Source organism: Crocodylus porosus, unplaced genomic scaffold (genome assembly GCF_001723895.1).
Source record: "Crocodylus porosus isolate Cpor-Errol unplaced genomic scaffold, CroPor_comp1, whole genome shotgun sequence".
Taxonomy (NCBI): domain Eukaryota; kingdom Metazoa; phylum Chordata; order Crocodylia; family Crocodylidae; genus Crocodylus; species Crocodylus porosus.
The window spans coordinates 76,447,268-76,461,330 of NW_017728918.1; the positions used below are offsets into that span (position 1 = coordinate 76,447,268).

The following is a 14,063-nucleotide window of genomic DNA, read 5'->3' on the forward strand; positions in this document are numbered from 1 at the left end:
GCCACACTTTTGTGCCATGACACACTGGTTGGGAAACACAGCACTAACATGTTCTTGTGGTCAGGACCCATCTTTATGGGGAAATACCTTGACTACTAAAGTGTTTTTTTCCTGGGACAGGGGAAAACCGTTTTTCTGGCATGGGGCAGTACCCAGGCAGAGGTGATGTATAGTTAACCTCCCACCTTCATTTCCAGCAGGAAGATCTTGGCTTTATGCCCACTTTATGGAACTGGGAGATTCCTCCCTAGCTTGCACCTGCAGCCATATGGCTGAGGGCAAGCAAAACTCCGTGACATCTGAACCCCAAGTCTTCAGGCTTGCGCTTGCACCTAGGATGCCCACCAAATGATTTGGAAACATCTGAAGCCCCAGGTGGGGGTGGAAGATATTTGCTGGTAGTAAGGCCACATATGGTTCTTGAGTGATTCATGGATTTGGTATTGATTTGGCTGATTTGGCCTGGAACATGAAAAATTAGTGAGACTAGGGGACATCTGAACTCTAAGGCCTCTGGGCTTAGGGCTTGCACATAGGATTCCTGTCATGGATTTGGGAGTATCTGAAGCCCCAGGCTGATGAGTCTGGGAGGCAGGATACTTGCCAGTGGTGGCATCACACAGATTTGAATGATTGAGCTCTGCTTAGTTGATAGAATTCAGAACTGATTTTTTTAATTTGGCCTGAGGCACAATTTTTTTTTTTAAATCAGTATGTTTGCCCAGTGTAGGCCATGTGTTTTCATGCTCAGTGTGGGCCATGTGCAGTCATTCTCAGTGTTGGCTGCAGTTAATCAACTTCATAGTTGGTTTCCATTGCAGAGCACATGCTGCTTTTGGCAGCTGTTTAATGATAGAGGTGTATTTAGTGAGACTTCCTTGTATGCAGTTGTAAAGGAGGAGGCCTTTCTCTCCCATGCCAACTGGGGGGATAAGCCTTGTCTTGTATTTGAGTAAACATGGTATTTGTCTAACCTGGTCTTAAAAACCTCTACAATGGATGTTCATAACATCTCAAGGCACTCTTTTGCAAATGATGCCTAAGTCCTCCTCAGAGCCACTGACATCTGCATTTATGTTTTATGCTATGTTACATTTTTATGTATTAAAATATATGGTCTGGGTTGTAATCATTAAATGAAGAGTCCCAGATCATTCTGTAATGGTAACTTGCCACCTTTATTATTGGCTACCCCATGAGTGTTTGCATCCTCTGCAAACTCTAGCAGCAAATCTTTTACAGCACTGTCTAACTTGGTAAAAATATGAAAAAGCATTGGAGCAAGAATCAATCTCTCAAGAAACCCAGTGGATATAACTTTGATCCTTGATATCACCACATTAATAACTACACTTTGAGATCTGTCATTGAGCCAGTTTTTAATCTATGTAATATGTACCCAGTTAATTCCCCCTAATGCAAGCTTTTTAATCAAAATGTCATGGGGTACTAAGTCAGATGCCATGGAGAAATCTAACCATACTTTATCAACACAATTGCCTTTATATACCTGATTTGTACTCCTGTCAAAAGGACAAACAGACATGTTTGATAAGACCTATCTGATTGGTATTAGTTATATTTTTAGTCTTTAATTACTTGTTGATAGGATCTTGACTTAACTGTTTCAATATTGTATCCAGATCAATGTCAGGCTAAGCAAACTGTAGTTTACCTTTCTTACATATTGGAACAACGTGAACAGTCCTCCAATCCTTTACAGTTTCCCCAGTTTTTCATGGCTGGTTAAATATTGATGTTAGTGAATCAGAGATCTCCTCATCTAATTTCTTTAAAACTCTTGGGGGTAAGTTAGTCAGGTCTCTGTATTTGAAAATATTAATTTAGCAGATGCTGCCTCACAGTTTCCTATTTTTTTTAGACAATACACATTTGGTCCCAGTGTCTGTATCACATAGAATGCCCCTACTTTGTTAAAAATAAAGATTAGGAAAAAAATTGATTGAAGATTCCTTTCTCTTCTGGAACACTATGTATACTTTTCCAATCTATGCTTACCAATTGGCTTATAACTTGAAATTTATGTTCATTTCCAATTACTTTCCCTTTATTCAACCCTTATATATGCACTTATGTATTATATTTAATTGACATATCTGTATCTCCTTTTAACCATAAGATTTTGACCCACTGTAACTATTTCATGTTTCTTAAATTGTGGCTACTTTAGGCATCCAGTAGCATAACTCATAAGCTATTCCAAGCTTTCATTAACACTTACCAGGTTAAATTTGTGTTCCCAGTATGTTGTGCTAACAGTTGGTTCAAGCTTGGGAAATATGGCCCCTTTAATGTTCAAGAAGTAATAGTTATTTGTTGATGTCATATTCCATTTATATAAGATAAATGTAAACAGATCATGATCACGTAAAACTGCTTTTTAAAAATCAATAATTCTTTGTTTGTCAAAATGAGATCCAATATTGAGCTACTATGTGTTGAGCACAAGATATTTTACACTAAGGCTGTGGAGAGGTATTCATTTCTAGCACAAGAAATTTGCAGTGCCAGAAATCCTAGTGAGAGAGTGAGTGTACAGGAGTTGCAGCCTGCAGCCAACCGCTCTCCCCTGCTCCCAGCATCCCCAGACCGGGGTAACCCCAGGCTGGTAAAGAGGGAGCAGCTGCTGCTCTTCTTCTTCTGGTCCCTGTGAGTTGTTAAGCAGCTTCTGCTCCCCATACGTTCCCCAGACCAGGGTCACCCCAGTCTGGGGAAGATGCAGAGGGCCTTTCACCACTACTTAAAATCCCCAGTCCCTGAGAAAAGTAGCATCTCTCCCACTAGAAATGTAAAGCCTGTGTATACTCTAAGAAAGAGATCATCATTTATTATTTTTAGAAATCATCATTTATTATTTTTATTATTATTTTATTATTCATGTTGTCACTGGTTGTGTAGAGTGAAGTCATAACGGGCATTTTCCCTGACACACGCAGGACAACTGTTTAAAGCATGGGGCGGGGGTGGGAATTGGGCAAAGGGCCAGGGCTACCACTACTTTCTGCACAGAGAAGAAAGAAGGTGAAAATGATGGTTTGAAGTTGGAACAGGCAATGATGCATAAACCATAAGGTGAAGATGATGATGGTTACAATAAAAGTTTATACAAAATTTAAAAAATCAAATTAATCTTCCTTAGTGAAGTGCAGGTCCAACTAGTTGTAACAAATTTGTCTATATTTCAAAGCCATCTTGGATTTGGGTAAATATGATAGTACCTTTGCTCAGTTCTGGACTGAAAAACTGAAGCGTAAAAGATTAGAAATTATTTTTAGATTGTTTTGCACATTCAGCAGATCTTTTACATTTTTAACTGACCCTTGCAATTGCTCGCCTGCACTTGCAACATATTCATTCTGCCCTGCCTGACAGACATGAGGGGCTGCTGCTGGGTCTCAGTACAGGAACAGAATTCTCCAGAAAGTCCAGATACTTATTTGACCAAAAGATGACTATGAGCTATTAATGTGATCCCATTATGAAAAAAGGTCATACAATCTATGGGCCAAAGTAGAGGTTTTGAGAGAGGCAGGGAGGTATTAATGTTGTTGTACAAGACATTGGTGAGATCTCAGATGGATTCATATGTATGGTTCTGGTAATCCATGTTCTGGAAAGATTCGTTCAAATTGGATGAGATGCAGAAATAGAATATGAAGATAATTAGCACAGCGGAGAGTCACCTTTTTCAAGAGGTGATTAGAAAGCTTGATTTGTTGAGCTTATCAAAACAAAAGCTAACTAAGGGGACATGGTTGGCCAAGTATAAATATTTTTAGGGGAAAACACTGGAGGGGCAAAGGAGCTAGTTAAACTAAAGGCCAGTTTCTGCACAAGAACATGTAGGTATAAACTGTCTCTTAATTCATTTGTGCTGGAGATCTGGTAATAGTTTATGAAAATTAGGGACACATCATGATTAAGTCCCCACCCCAAAAGCCTTACACTCTTAGAAAACCAGTGCTTTTGGTCATTGAGTCCCTTTTCTTTCAGAGAAGGGGAAATAATGACACAGTACAGTTCTTCTTTGTGGCACCAGCAGGGGTAGTTTTATAATGCCTTAATATATACCAGTGTTGTAATCCAAATGGGAAGCAGGTGGAGTCACAACTGGGTATGATGCCTCGATATTAATGGCTTCTCACAGCAATGGAATTTCTAAAGCTGTACACACTTTTCTGTCTTAATTATGCATTCATTAAAAGCTTTTATACCCAACAGAATAAAGTAAATATTTTTTGATCTCTGTAGTGGGCTACCAGACTGTAGATTTGCACAGCAGGGTCTTGGTAATCTGAATAAATTGTATTTCCCCAAGGAGTTTATCTTTCAAATAAGGTCATAAAGAAATGCAGTCTATCCCCTTAGTTCTCCTTGTGCTTTTCCTGCTATTTATAACACAGAGCACAGGAATAGAGGTATATTGTAGCCTACTGTGTACATGGTTATGATTAACTCTAATTTATCAATCTATTACTTATATTCTTTTCTGTGGCTTGTGCAGTACTATTATTCTTACAAGTACAAATGAAATAAAAGTGGATTTGAAAGCAATTTAAATAAAATATTTATAAATGTTCTTTTCCCTGTTTGATATTCTACTAGATCTCTGTATTCAAATGCAGTCAATGGCACATAGGCTACTGTAAACATTTAATGTTGTCTTCCTGTTTGGAGTTATTTGTCTGAAAACTGATTGCCTTGTATGCCTCTGTCTCCTAAACTAAGATTTCAAATGTAATCTTATTAAATTTCTTTGGCACCCAAAAATTTGATATTAATAAAATAGAAGACCAATAGCGTAGAGTGATGGATTCATTCACAGCTGGAAAGAGTAAAGTTTTAAAGAAACCACTTTATTAATTTACGGTGAGCTGAATGCATAGGATTAAATACAGCAGTTTGTTTTGGCAGTAGACAGTGACTGATAATTTGAACAAGTTATTTAATTGGTTTCATATTTACTATATTAGAACCATTTATACCATAATTCATTTCTAAGAAATACATACTCCTTGCTCCAGTGTGGCTCAGCAGGGTAACATGTATCAGATTATAAATCATAGAATCATATTTTTCCCTTACCTTTCTCCTTCAGTTCTTCTTGTGTGCTCTGTGTTCTTTGTTTATTTTTTACTATTCCATTAAAATTAACATTTTATATAAAATGTATAACAACTTATGTTGCTGATTTCTATTATTTGTTAAATACCAAACAAAAATGGCTTTAGAGTATGGTTTGAGAGGACCATCTCCCATAGATTATCAGACTTATCTAACTACTCGTTCAAAATTAGTTTATGCTTTGTCCCACGCACTTTGAATGAGTAGGCTATTTCAAAGGGTGCCATTTCATTGATTTGTTAATCTGAAGGTTTCATTCAGTTACAAATTAAATTTGAAAATGTAGTCAGGCTAGTCTCCTGCCTCTGAATATGATTCTGTTTTGCTATTTTTTTTCTGGTACTAAAAAGTAAAAAGCATCTGTGACAGCTGGCTTCTATGCTCTGTCATGGTTGGGTATTTCTGAAACCCTTATCACTGATTGGGAGGTGGATTATCTGATCAGTAATATACATCTCAGAATCTCAGCATGACATTTTTGCCCTGTAGCATCATCAGCTGGATAGTAATGTGCAATACGGTATAATTTTGATTTGAGCATTGATATGACAACTGGATGACTTTCATTTGAGAAAGCTGATAAACTGACTTCTGTGGCTATGAGACTGAAAGCTAAAGGCCAGCTCTGACCTTCTGGAGTTACAAGTGAGTATCTCTGATTAAAGGCACATTTGAGTATTTAAAAACATATACTTATAGCAATCTAAACCATCTGGCCTCTGAAAAGCCCTTGATTCATAGTCTGTGTTAAGCTGACCTACTTAATGGAAGTGTCAGTATTCAGCTGAAGCCTAATGGTTAAAAATTAATAAAAAAATATACATCAGTAGCTACAAGTTGTTTATCTTTAAGTTATTCTGTATCTTAAAAGATTATTCATACCCAGGCCTGGTTTAAAATTTTCTATTCAGATCCTTTTCTTTACCCCATGTAACATGCCACTGTGATAGAATGTCAGATTTTCCCACAAAACTAAATTGCTACTGAAAATTTTGGGATCCTTCTCTCCCACCGAAAACGCCCATTTTTAAAGGGGTGGTTTGGCAAAAATCTAAAACTTCTGCAGCAAGGGGAAAAAAAATCCCAATATTTTCTGAACAGCATTAATTGTTAGAGGCTCCAAGCAGCTTTCTGGGCTCAATTAGAGGTATTGTTTTGGACCTATAAGGCCCTAAGTATTCTGGGCTTTGTGTACATAACAGTCTGTTTCCTCTCCTGTACCCTGTCACAATTCCTAAGATTAGCTAAGAGCTATCTCCTGGGAATGCCATTAATATTACAAGTTTGCCTGCCAAAAACATATGAGAGGTCATTCTCAGCCATCACCCCTCCTTTCTGGACTCCCTCCTTTTCAAAACTTGACAGAGCCTGAACCTGGACGGCTTTTGGAAGCACTGTAAGAATCTTCCTTTGGACAGGACTTTAGCACTCAAAGCTAGGCTGAGTTATTGCTTAGGGGATCTATGTTGTATGATGATGTTCTAGTTCCTTTTTAAGCTGTGGTGTTCTTATTGCTCTTCTGTTTTATAAGTAATTCTATTTTCTTATTATAAGATGTCCTGAGCATTTGTTGAGGGGGGTGGCATACAAATCAAGTGAATGAATTAATGAATGAATTATGTTTAATGGCCACCAGGTTCTCCTTCAGCTTCTCCACCAGGACCTATCCTAATGCTCACCAAAATAAGCAGGCATCTTTCTACTGACATTATTTTATGATTAATCAGGGCTTATGATAGTTTTAGTATTATGATCTTCAAGACACATGGTCATCTTTTCATGACCTCCAGTAAAATAAATGAAAGCCAGCCACTGCAAAAGATTCATAGATGTTTGGGTTGGAAGGGACCTCAGTAGATCATTGGGTCCAACACCTTGCCATGGGCAGGAAAGAGAGCTGGGGTTAGATGACCCTAGCCAGGTGCATGTCTAGCCTTCTCTTAAAGACCCCCAAGGTAGGGGAGGCACCTCCTCCCTTGGAAGCCCATTTCAGATTCTGGCAACCTTTACTGTAAAGAAATTCTTCCTGATGTCTAACCTAAACCTGGTCTCTGTCAGTTTGTGGTTGTTGTTCCTAGTTACTCCAAGGTGTGCCCTGGTAAACAGAGCATCTCCTATTCCTTGCTGCCTCACCCTGATGAATTTGTAGGTGACCACAAGATCACCTCTCAGCCTTCTCTTGCAGAGGCAGAAAAAATCTGGGTCCCTCAATCTTTCTTTGTAGGGCTTTGTCTGCAGGCCCCTAACCATAGGCATGCCCTCCTCTGAACCCTCTTGTCCACATCCCTCTTGAAGTATGGTGCCCAGAACTGGACACAGTACTCCAACTGTGGCCTGACCAGTGCCGCATAGAGGGGAAGTAGCACTTCCCTGTACCTGTTTGTCACGTACCTCCTAATGTATGACAAAAGTGCAGTTAGCTTTACTGATCCCTTTGTCACAATGAAGGGCTCAATATATTTAACCTGAGGTCCCTAAAATTTACCACTGAATGACAGATTCAGTCATGAAAGAATCTGTTCCCATAGCTCAGAACACGATGCTCTATAACAGTGGTACCTCTTTTTATTCCACGGGCCTGATGGGCAGTGCCAAGTCTCTCCATGGGCTCAGATCCAGAGTAGTGCAGCCTGACTTGGATCTGTCTATCCAGAGTAGGGGGAGCAAGAGGGGTGGGGGCAGGCAGAGCCGCCCTGAACCGAACTATGGGGGAATAGCCTGGTCCTGATCTGGCAATGGAGGAGGGGTGGGCATGGGGGGACAGGGTAGTCTCCATCTGGATGAAATGGAGTGGGAGAGTGGTATAAAATGGTTTTAATCCAGATATGCGGGATGGTGGGGAGCAGCTCAGCTTGGCCACAATTTGGACATTTGTGGGTGGCAGTGTGGGGAGCAGAGTGGCCCTGATCTAAATGTGCTGGGGGAGGAGGGCTGAGGCTGGAGCTGACCACATGGAGCTTCCACTGTTCCTTGCTGCCATGTTTTCCAACTCATGAAGGAACCCTGCAGGCCAATTTCATGGGTCCATGGGCTGGAGTTTGAGTACCCTTACTCTGTAACAGTGTCCATTAAAACAAGGGTGTTAATGGTGAAATGCTGTGAAGTTTGCTGTGACATATAGAACTTGCATTGTTGCCTTGATTGCATAGCAATGGCAGGCTCACAGAACAGACAAAAGTAGAGACTATAGTACCCTCTGTGGTCTGCAGCCATATGCACCCTTGAGCATAGGTTCCAGGCCTCTAACCTGACCTTCTTTAGCAGAAGGGATTAATTCTCCCTACATTTGTCTTAGTATATAGAGGTGGGGACACTGTAAGATTTAACAGGCATCCTAAGGTTTTTGGCTATTACTGTTTATATCTACTTCTGATATAACCTACTTTCTTTGGAAAAAAATGTAAAATTTCTGTGCTAAAAGTTATAGCTTAAATAAATAGGGATACAATTTGTCCTTGATGGAGTCCTTCTTTGGAAGATATGTAACGGGGATCTTGTTGCAATAGGAAGGGATAGAAGAAATTTAGCTCAGTTGCCCTGGAGTAATATATTTTGGCATCCTCTAAACACACGTAATAGGTGCTTGAACTATGTACCCTTTCCCACACAAACACAATCATACCTGCATACACTTGTGGCCAGTTCCACTGCATGACAGTCATAGGGACAACCGTAGTATCTACACATGCCTGAGGTGGCCTACAGAACATTATGGCATATCTTTTCTTCCTTTCCTACTTCCCTGCTCCTCTGTTCCATGTGCCAGCAGAGCAGCAAATTGACATTTACAGGATTTCTTGTCAGTTTCACTTGGCTCTGCCAGTCCATCCAGCAGAGCAGTGAAGTGAAATTGATGTAATTTAGTCTGTTTCTCTTTCCTGCTCTGCTTCCCATGCTAACTAAGCAGCAAAGTGAAACTGACAAGAGTTCTTGTAGTTTTCACACATGGAGTTGGAATGGGGAGGGTCTAGTAACAGGGAACAGTCCATTAAAGGAGCTGTGCAGTAAACTGAGAAATAAATTCAGGAGAAGGAAAAAAAAGAAGAAAATGATTTGGGAGCCAAGAGCAAAAAACAGAGAAAAACTTATGAACAACTTTGTTTCCCACATGTACTCAACTCTTTCCTAAAATGGGTGGAGTCATAACCTCTACCCGGAAAACTGTGAGATCTAAATGAGTCAGCTGCCAACTGATATTGGAACTGGAAGAAGGACTGCCAAGCTGGAGATATGAGCCTTTATCTGGTGGATAGCAAGGACTTTCCTCCCTGAGTTATCATAGCTGTTGTGGATTTTCTGCTTCTAGAATATCAAGAAGGGGAATACTGGCTACTGTTGCTGCAGGTGGTGAAGAGAGATGTGTTTTAAGTAACTGATGATCTGTCTATAAATTACAAAATTATTTCATTGTAGAATACAGAGGTATTTGATGAAACTTCATTGAAACTTGAATTTCTGTTCATGAAAGTAAGACAGATGAAATAATTAATAGTAAATACTGTAATTGGAAAGCAGCTGTTCTGTAACAAAGCATTTATCAGAATTTTTGTTCAAAAAAACAATTGAATTCCTATTGAATTCTGCTTTTGTAATATAGTATGTATGTCACATTGGTGGTTTTATCAGTTCCACATACAGCTGCAATGTTTTACAGTTTTTGCAACTGCATGCATAAACCAGGCAATTACCATACAAACTAGTACTGAAACCTGTATCACTCATATTTGCCTGATTTATACATGCAACTAATTCTTATGCATTTTTCACATACTTTAGCCCCAGGGTATGGTGCCCAGGTTGGATGTTACATTTAATGTCTTGAGATTCTCTGTTACCTTTAGTTTGCAGCTTGCTTTTTTTCTAAGACAAATTTTCTTTGCTTTACCCTTCTAGGAATTAAATAGCTTTAATTACTTGGACTTGTATAAGCTTGCTGACCTCTTTAATCTCACATTGCTGGAGAAGGCAGTTGTTGACTTCTTAGTAAAACACCTCTCTGAGTTGTTGAAGAGTCACCCTGAGGAAGTCCTGGCTCTGCCATACTGTCTCCTTCGAGAAGTCCTGAAGAGCGACCGACTCACTTCACTAAGTGAAGAGCAAATCTGGAAGGTAAGGAAATCAGTTAATTAATGAAATGTGTGATATCATATAAACCGTAGAATCCTTTGTTTTTCCAGTGTCCTTGAGAGCTCTAGAGAGACTAAAATGATCAAGGAGTCGAGGAAAAACTGGGAACATTGGCAAATAACTGGTTGAAAAAAAGTCTTGTTTTTGGCATATTTACACGTGCTCTGGGGTGGGATGGAGGAGTGTTTTAATTAGAACTGTTTCCAGGAGCCACTCTAATTAAAACACCTGCAGCGTCTCATGTATTCAGCATCCTGTGCTTCAAAATGGCAGTGGGGGCACTTTAACTAAAGCTTGTCCAACAAGCTTTAGTTAAAGTGCCCTCACCACCATTTTGAAATTTGGGGATGTTGAATACACGTGACGCTGAGGCTTCTGTACTGTTCTAATTAGAATGCTCCAGCAGACTCGATAAATCGAATCTGCTCCAATGCATTATAATTGGAGCAAGCATTGGGCACAAGTATAGGTACCCATAAGTTCTGCTTGGCTGTTTTAGTGCAGTTAGTTGATTTGGAGGAGTTTGGTTTGTGTTTGACTTGTGGTTTCTGGTATGGTATCAGGAGACAACTGTAGTGTCGCAGCATTACAAATAGTGGACACACCTACACACATAATGAGTGCATTGAATAAACTCAAGAGCTTATTAGAACATGCGCCCAGGAGCATTTAACTCCAAAGCAACCAGCTCTGGAGTTTATGCATGGATAGACAGACAACATGTGAACCCTGGTTGGAGCAGCCCTGTCTGGCAGGGGGCTCTGGGAGTCAGCCTGCCAGCCCAGGGCTGCTCTAACTGGGCTCAATGTGCTGTGGAGGGGTTGGGTGGGGCATGAGGGTGCTTCAGTGTGGAACTAGCCAGCAGGCAACCCCTGCACTGAAGCCTCCTACCCCAGCCAATTGGATCAGCGTCTACATGTGCACTGCTGCACATTAATAAACTGCAGGAAGGTAGTATTTGTAAATACAAGTACTACCCTTCTGCAGAGTTTTTTAGCTTCCCGTGCCCTGATAGGGGTTTACTTGTAAACACTAAGACAGTTACTGTGGAGCTAATTAGTCAGCTCCACAGTTAACATCTCATGTAGATGCACCCAGTGTGGATTAAAAATCTGATGCTAAAGAAATATGTATTCACATACCCATATATATTTTTGTCATATACAGACTCATACATACATGTGAGCATACAGACAAAATCCAGTTTAGGAAACAATCCTACAAAATATCTTGGGAAATGGATGTTTAGGAATGTAGTGGAAGCAAATATCCATTCTATTCATTAAAATAATAAAGTGGGGGAAGGCAACTTAGGTTTTTTAAGATAGAAAGCAGAAGGAACAGAATTTTATCCTGTTAGGAAGGAAAGTACCTTGATCCAGTGAGAAGGATAGGGCCTGTTTAGGGTCTTTTTAGGGCTCTCTTAAAGGCAAGTTATCTGCTGTGTGACCTAGAGCAAGTCATTCAGTTTCTCCACTGTGAAAATGAAGATAATGATATTTCCCTTCCTTTGTAAGGCACTTCAGGATCTACAGACAACTTGAGCCATAAAAGAACAAACTATTACTTTTATGCTCATCTGAAGGGTGCTAACCTACCAAAGCTCAATAGTTTGATCGCTTGGTTGAATTATGTTCCCATTAATGTATTTCCTAAATGTTGAGGAGTTTGGTAAAACCTTTTATTGGATGAACCATTACAGTTACAACACCATAGTGACCAAAATCTGAAGTCAATTTCCTCCAAATTGAATCCTTCCTTTGCCCAAATCCTGGGAGCATCCATATTACAGAGTTTATGGCATGGAACTTTTTCTGTATAAGTAAGATTATACTAGAGTCCTGGCACACATTCCCTTGCTCCATAAAATGGTTTTGATGAGGTAGGATGTATACAGTGTATTGCTGACCAGCCTATTTCCTTTATTATTACTTCACTGCTGGTGCAAGTACTCAGAAAAGTGCTTTGGAATACCTGCAGTAGAAAAGGTTTCTACAGAAAATTAGGTTATACTCTTTACTGCTTCCCTTTTTAACAAGCATACCAGCACTAAACAGAATGGAAGAGTCAGCTCAATGTCTCCTCGCTGGGACCACCCTTGGGAAGTGGGATTTCTCTGGTGCTGTGTCCCTGGCCCTGTCCTACAGTACAAATGCAAGAGCAGTTTTCTTAATGGCCTGCATAGCCCTAGGTGAATACTTCATATAGCAGATATGACAAAGCCTGTGCTAGTACTTCAGGTTACACTGCAGACACTGCAGATAATCTCTCATAATGTACTGCTTTTTGAGTGACAACAAACTCTTCCCTGTCCACTTAAGTGGTGCTATAATTGCCTCTATAAAGTTTACTAATGTTGTTATGTAAAATATTTAAACTGGTTTTCTGCTGCAGGATATATATATATATATATATATATTTCCTGGTTCTCCAGAATATTAAAAGACGCACATAAATATTTACCAATTTAGGCATTCAGCGGGCAATAAGAAACTGTTTTTGCTTTATCTTAGTAAATAAGTAATTTCCTCATAGTCAACCTAATAGAAGAAAATCAAATCAGACCAGCTATATTGCCTCAAGTGTAGTTAAGTTCATCATTTTTGCTAAGGTTATAGTGGTAATGCAATATACCATGGAAGAATCTAATATTCAGCCCAGGGTGAAGATTGGGTATGCCAGAGGATTAGTGTCAGGGTGCTTTATAGTAGTGAAACTTGATGGACAGGCTGGAGACAGATCTACAGAATCTCATTAAATTTCTGAATTGTTCATTACTGAGCACTCTCACTGTAATAAAGTGCTCATTGACTTTGACAAATCCCCATCCCACATCTTAAGGAAGAGCAGCAAAGCAAGAGGTGTTGGGGAAGCAAGAGGAAATTGGCACAAAGTGGGGCAGATAATAGAAAAGCTGATGGGGGATACTACTATTTGATTAATATGTCCTACCTGTAACTAGTGTGGCCTCCTGGCCACACACACATTATAATAACATTGATTCAACATGTCCCCAAGGTACTTTCCACCAGTGGGGCTCCCAGGGAGCACAGTCCACAGATTAAAACTGCCCTTACAGGACAGGACCCCTGGAAAGGATGACGATGTCCCCAGGGCACAGCTGTTTTTACTGGTTGAGGAAGATTTAAACATGTAATCAAGCCAAATATTTGTAAAGATGAAGATGGTTACAAGAAGGAATAGACAGTTGACAATCCTTGAATAACTCATCTGATTAAAATATGAAATAACTGTAGCTTGCATATGATCTCTGCTGTTTTTTTCAGGCTGTCATTTATGGTTTGTCCAGTTTTACTAAATGTTGTGAAATACAGGCCAAAGCAAAATTTTGAAACATTTAAAAATAATAGTTTCTAGCAGCCATCAAAATACTGCTAGCGTGTGAAAATTATATGCTACTGTCATGATAATTATAGATTATCTTGCAAAGTTTTCCAAACAAGTACGAAGTGACTAAAGTAAATGATACATGTATATCCCTCTCTCTTAATAATAGAGAAAATGTATTATATTTATTTTCCTATTTTAAAAGGATCTTCTTGTTTTAGGAACAGCTTGAAAAGGTACAGAAATAAATTTTACTACTGAAACAGCTCTGATAAGCACTTAGCAGTACTGTATTAATTTAACTACAAAGAAAGTGCCCATTCCTAACTTGAGCTTCCTAGCTTGAAAAATACGATACAGACTTAAATAGATTAACAAGAGAATGGACCAATATTAAGGAGACACGGTTGTTGGAAGGAGGGATCAGATCCCATCATGCCATT

The 14,063-nt window shown here is 39.5% G+C and overlaps 1 protein-coding gene across 1 annotated transcript in view; it reads left to right on the plus strand.

Moving 5' to 3' along the window:
* KLHL32 (kelch like family member 32) overlaps positions 1-14,063 on the plus strand; it is a 230,349-nt gene that overhangs the window by 158,490 nt on the left and 57,796 nt on the right. Inside the window, exon 6 of the mRNA XM_019537781.1 lies at positions 10,039-10,254. Coding sequence (XP_019393326.1) covers positions 10,039-10,254 — 216 coding nt within the window. The remainder of the gene's footprint in view (positions 1-10,038; positions 10,255-14,063) is intronic.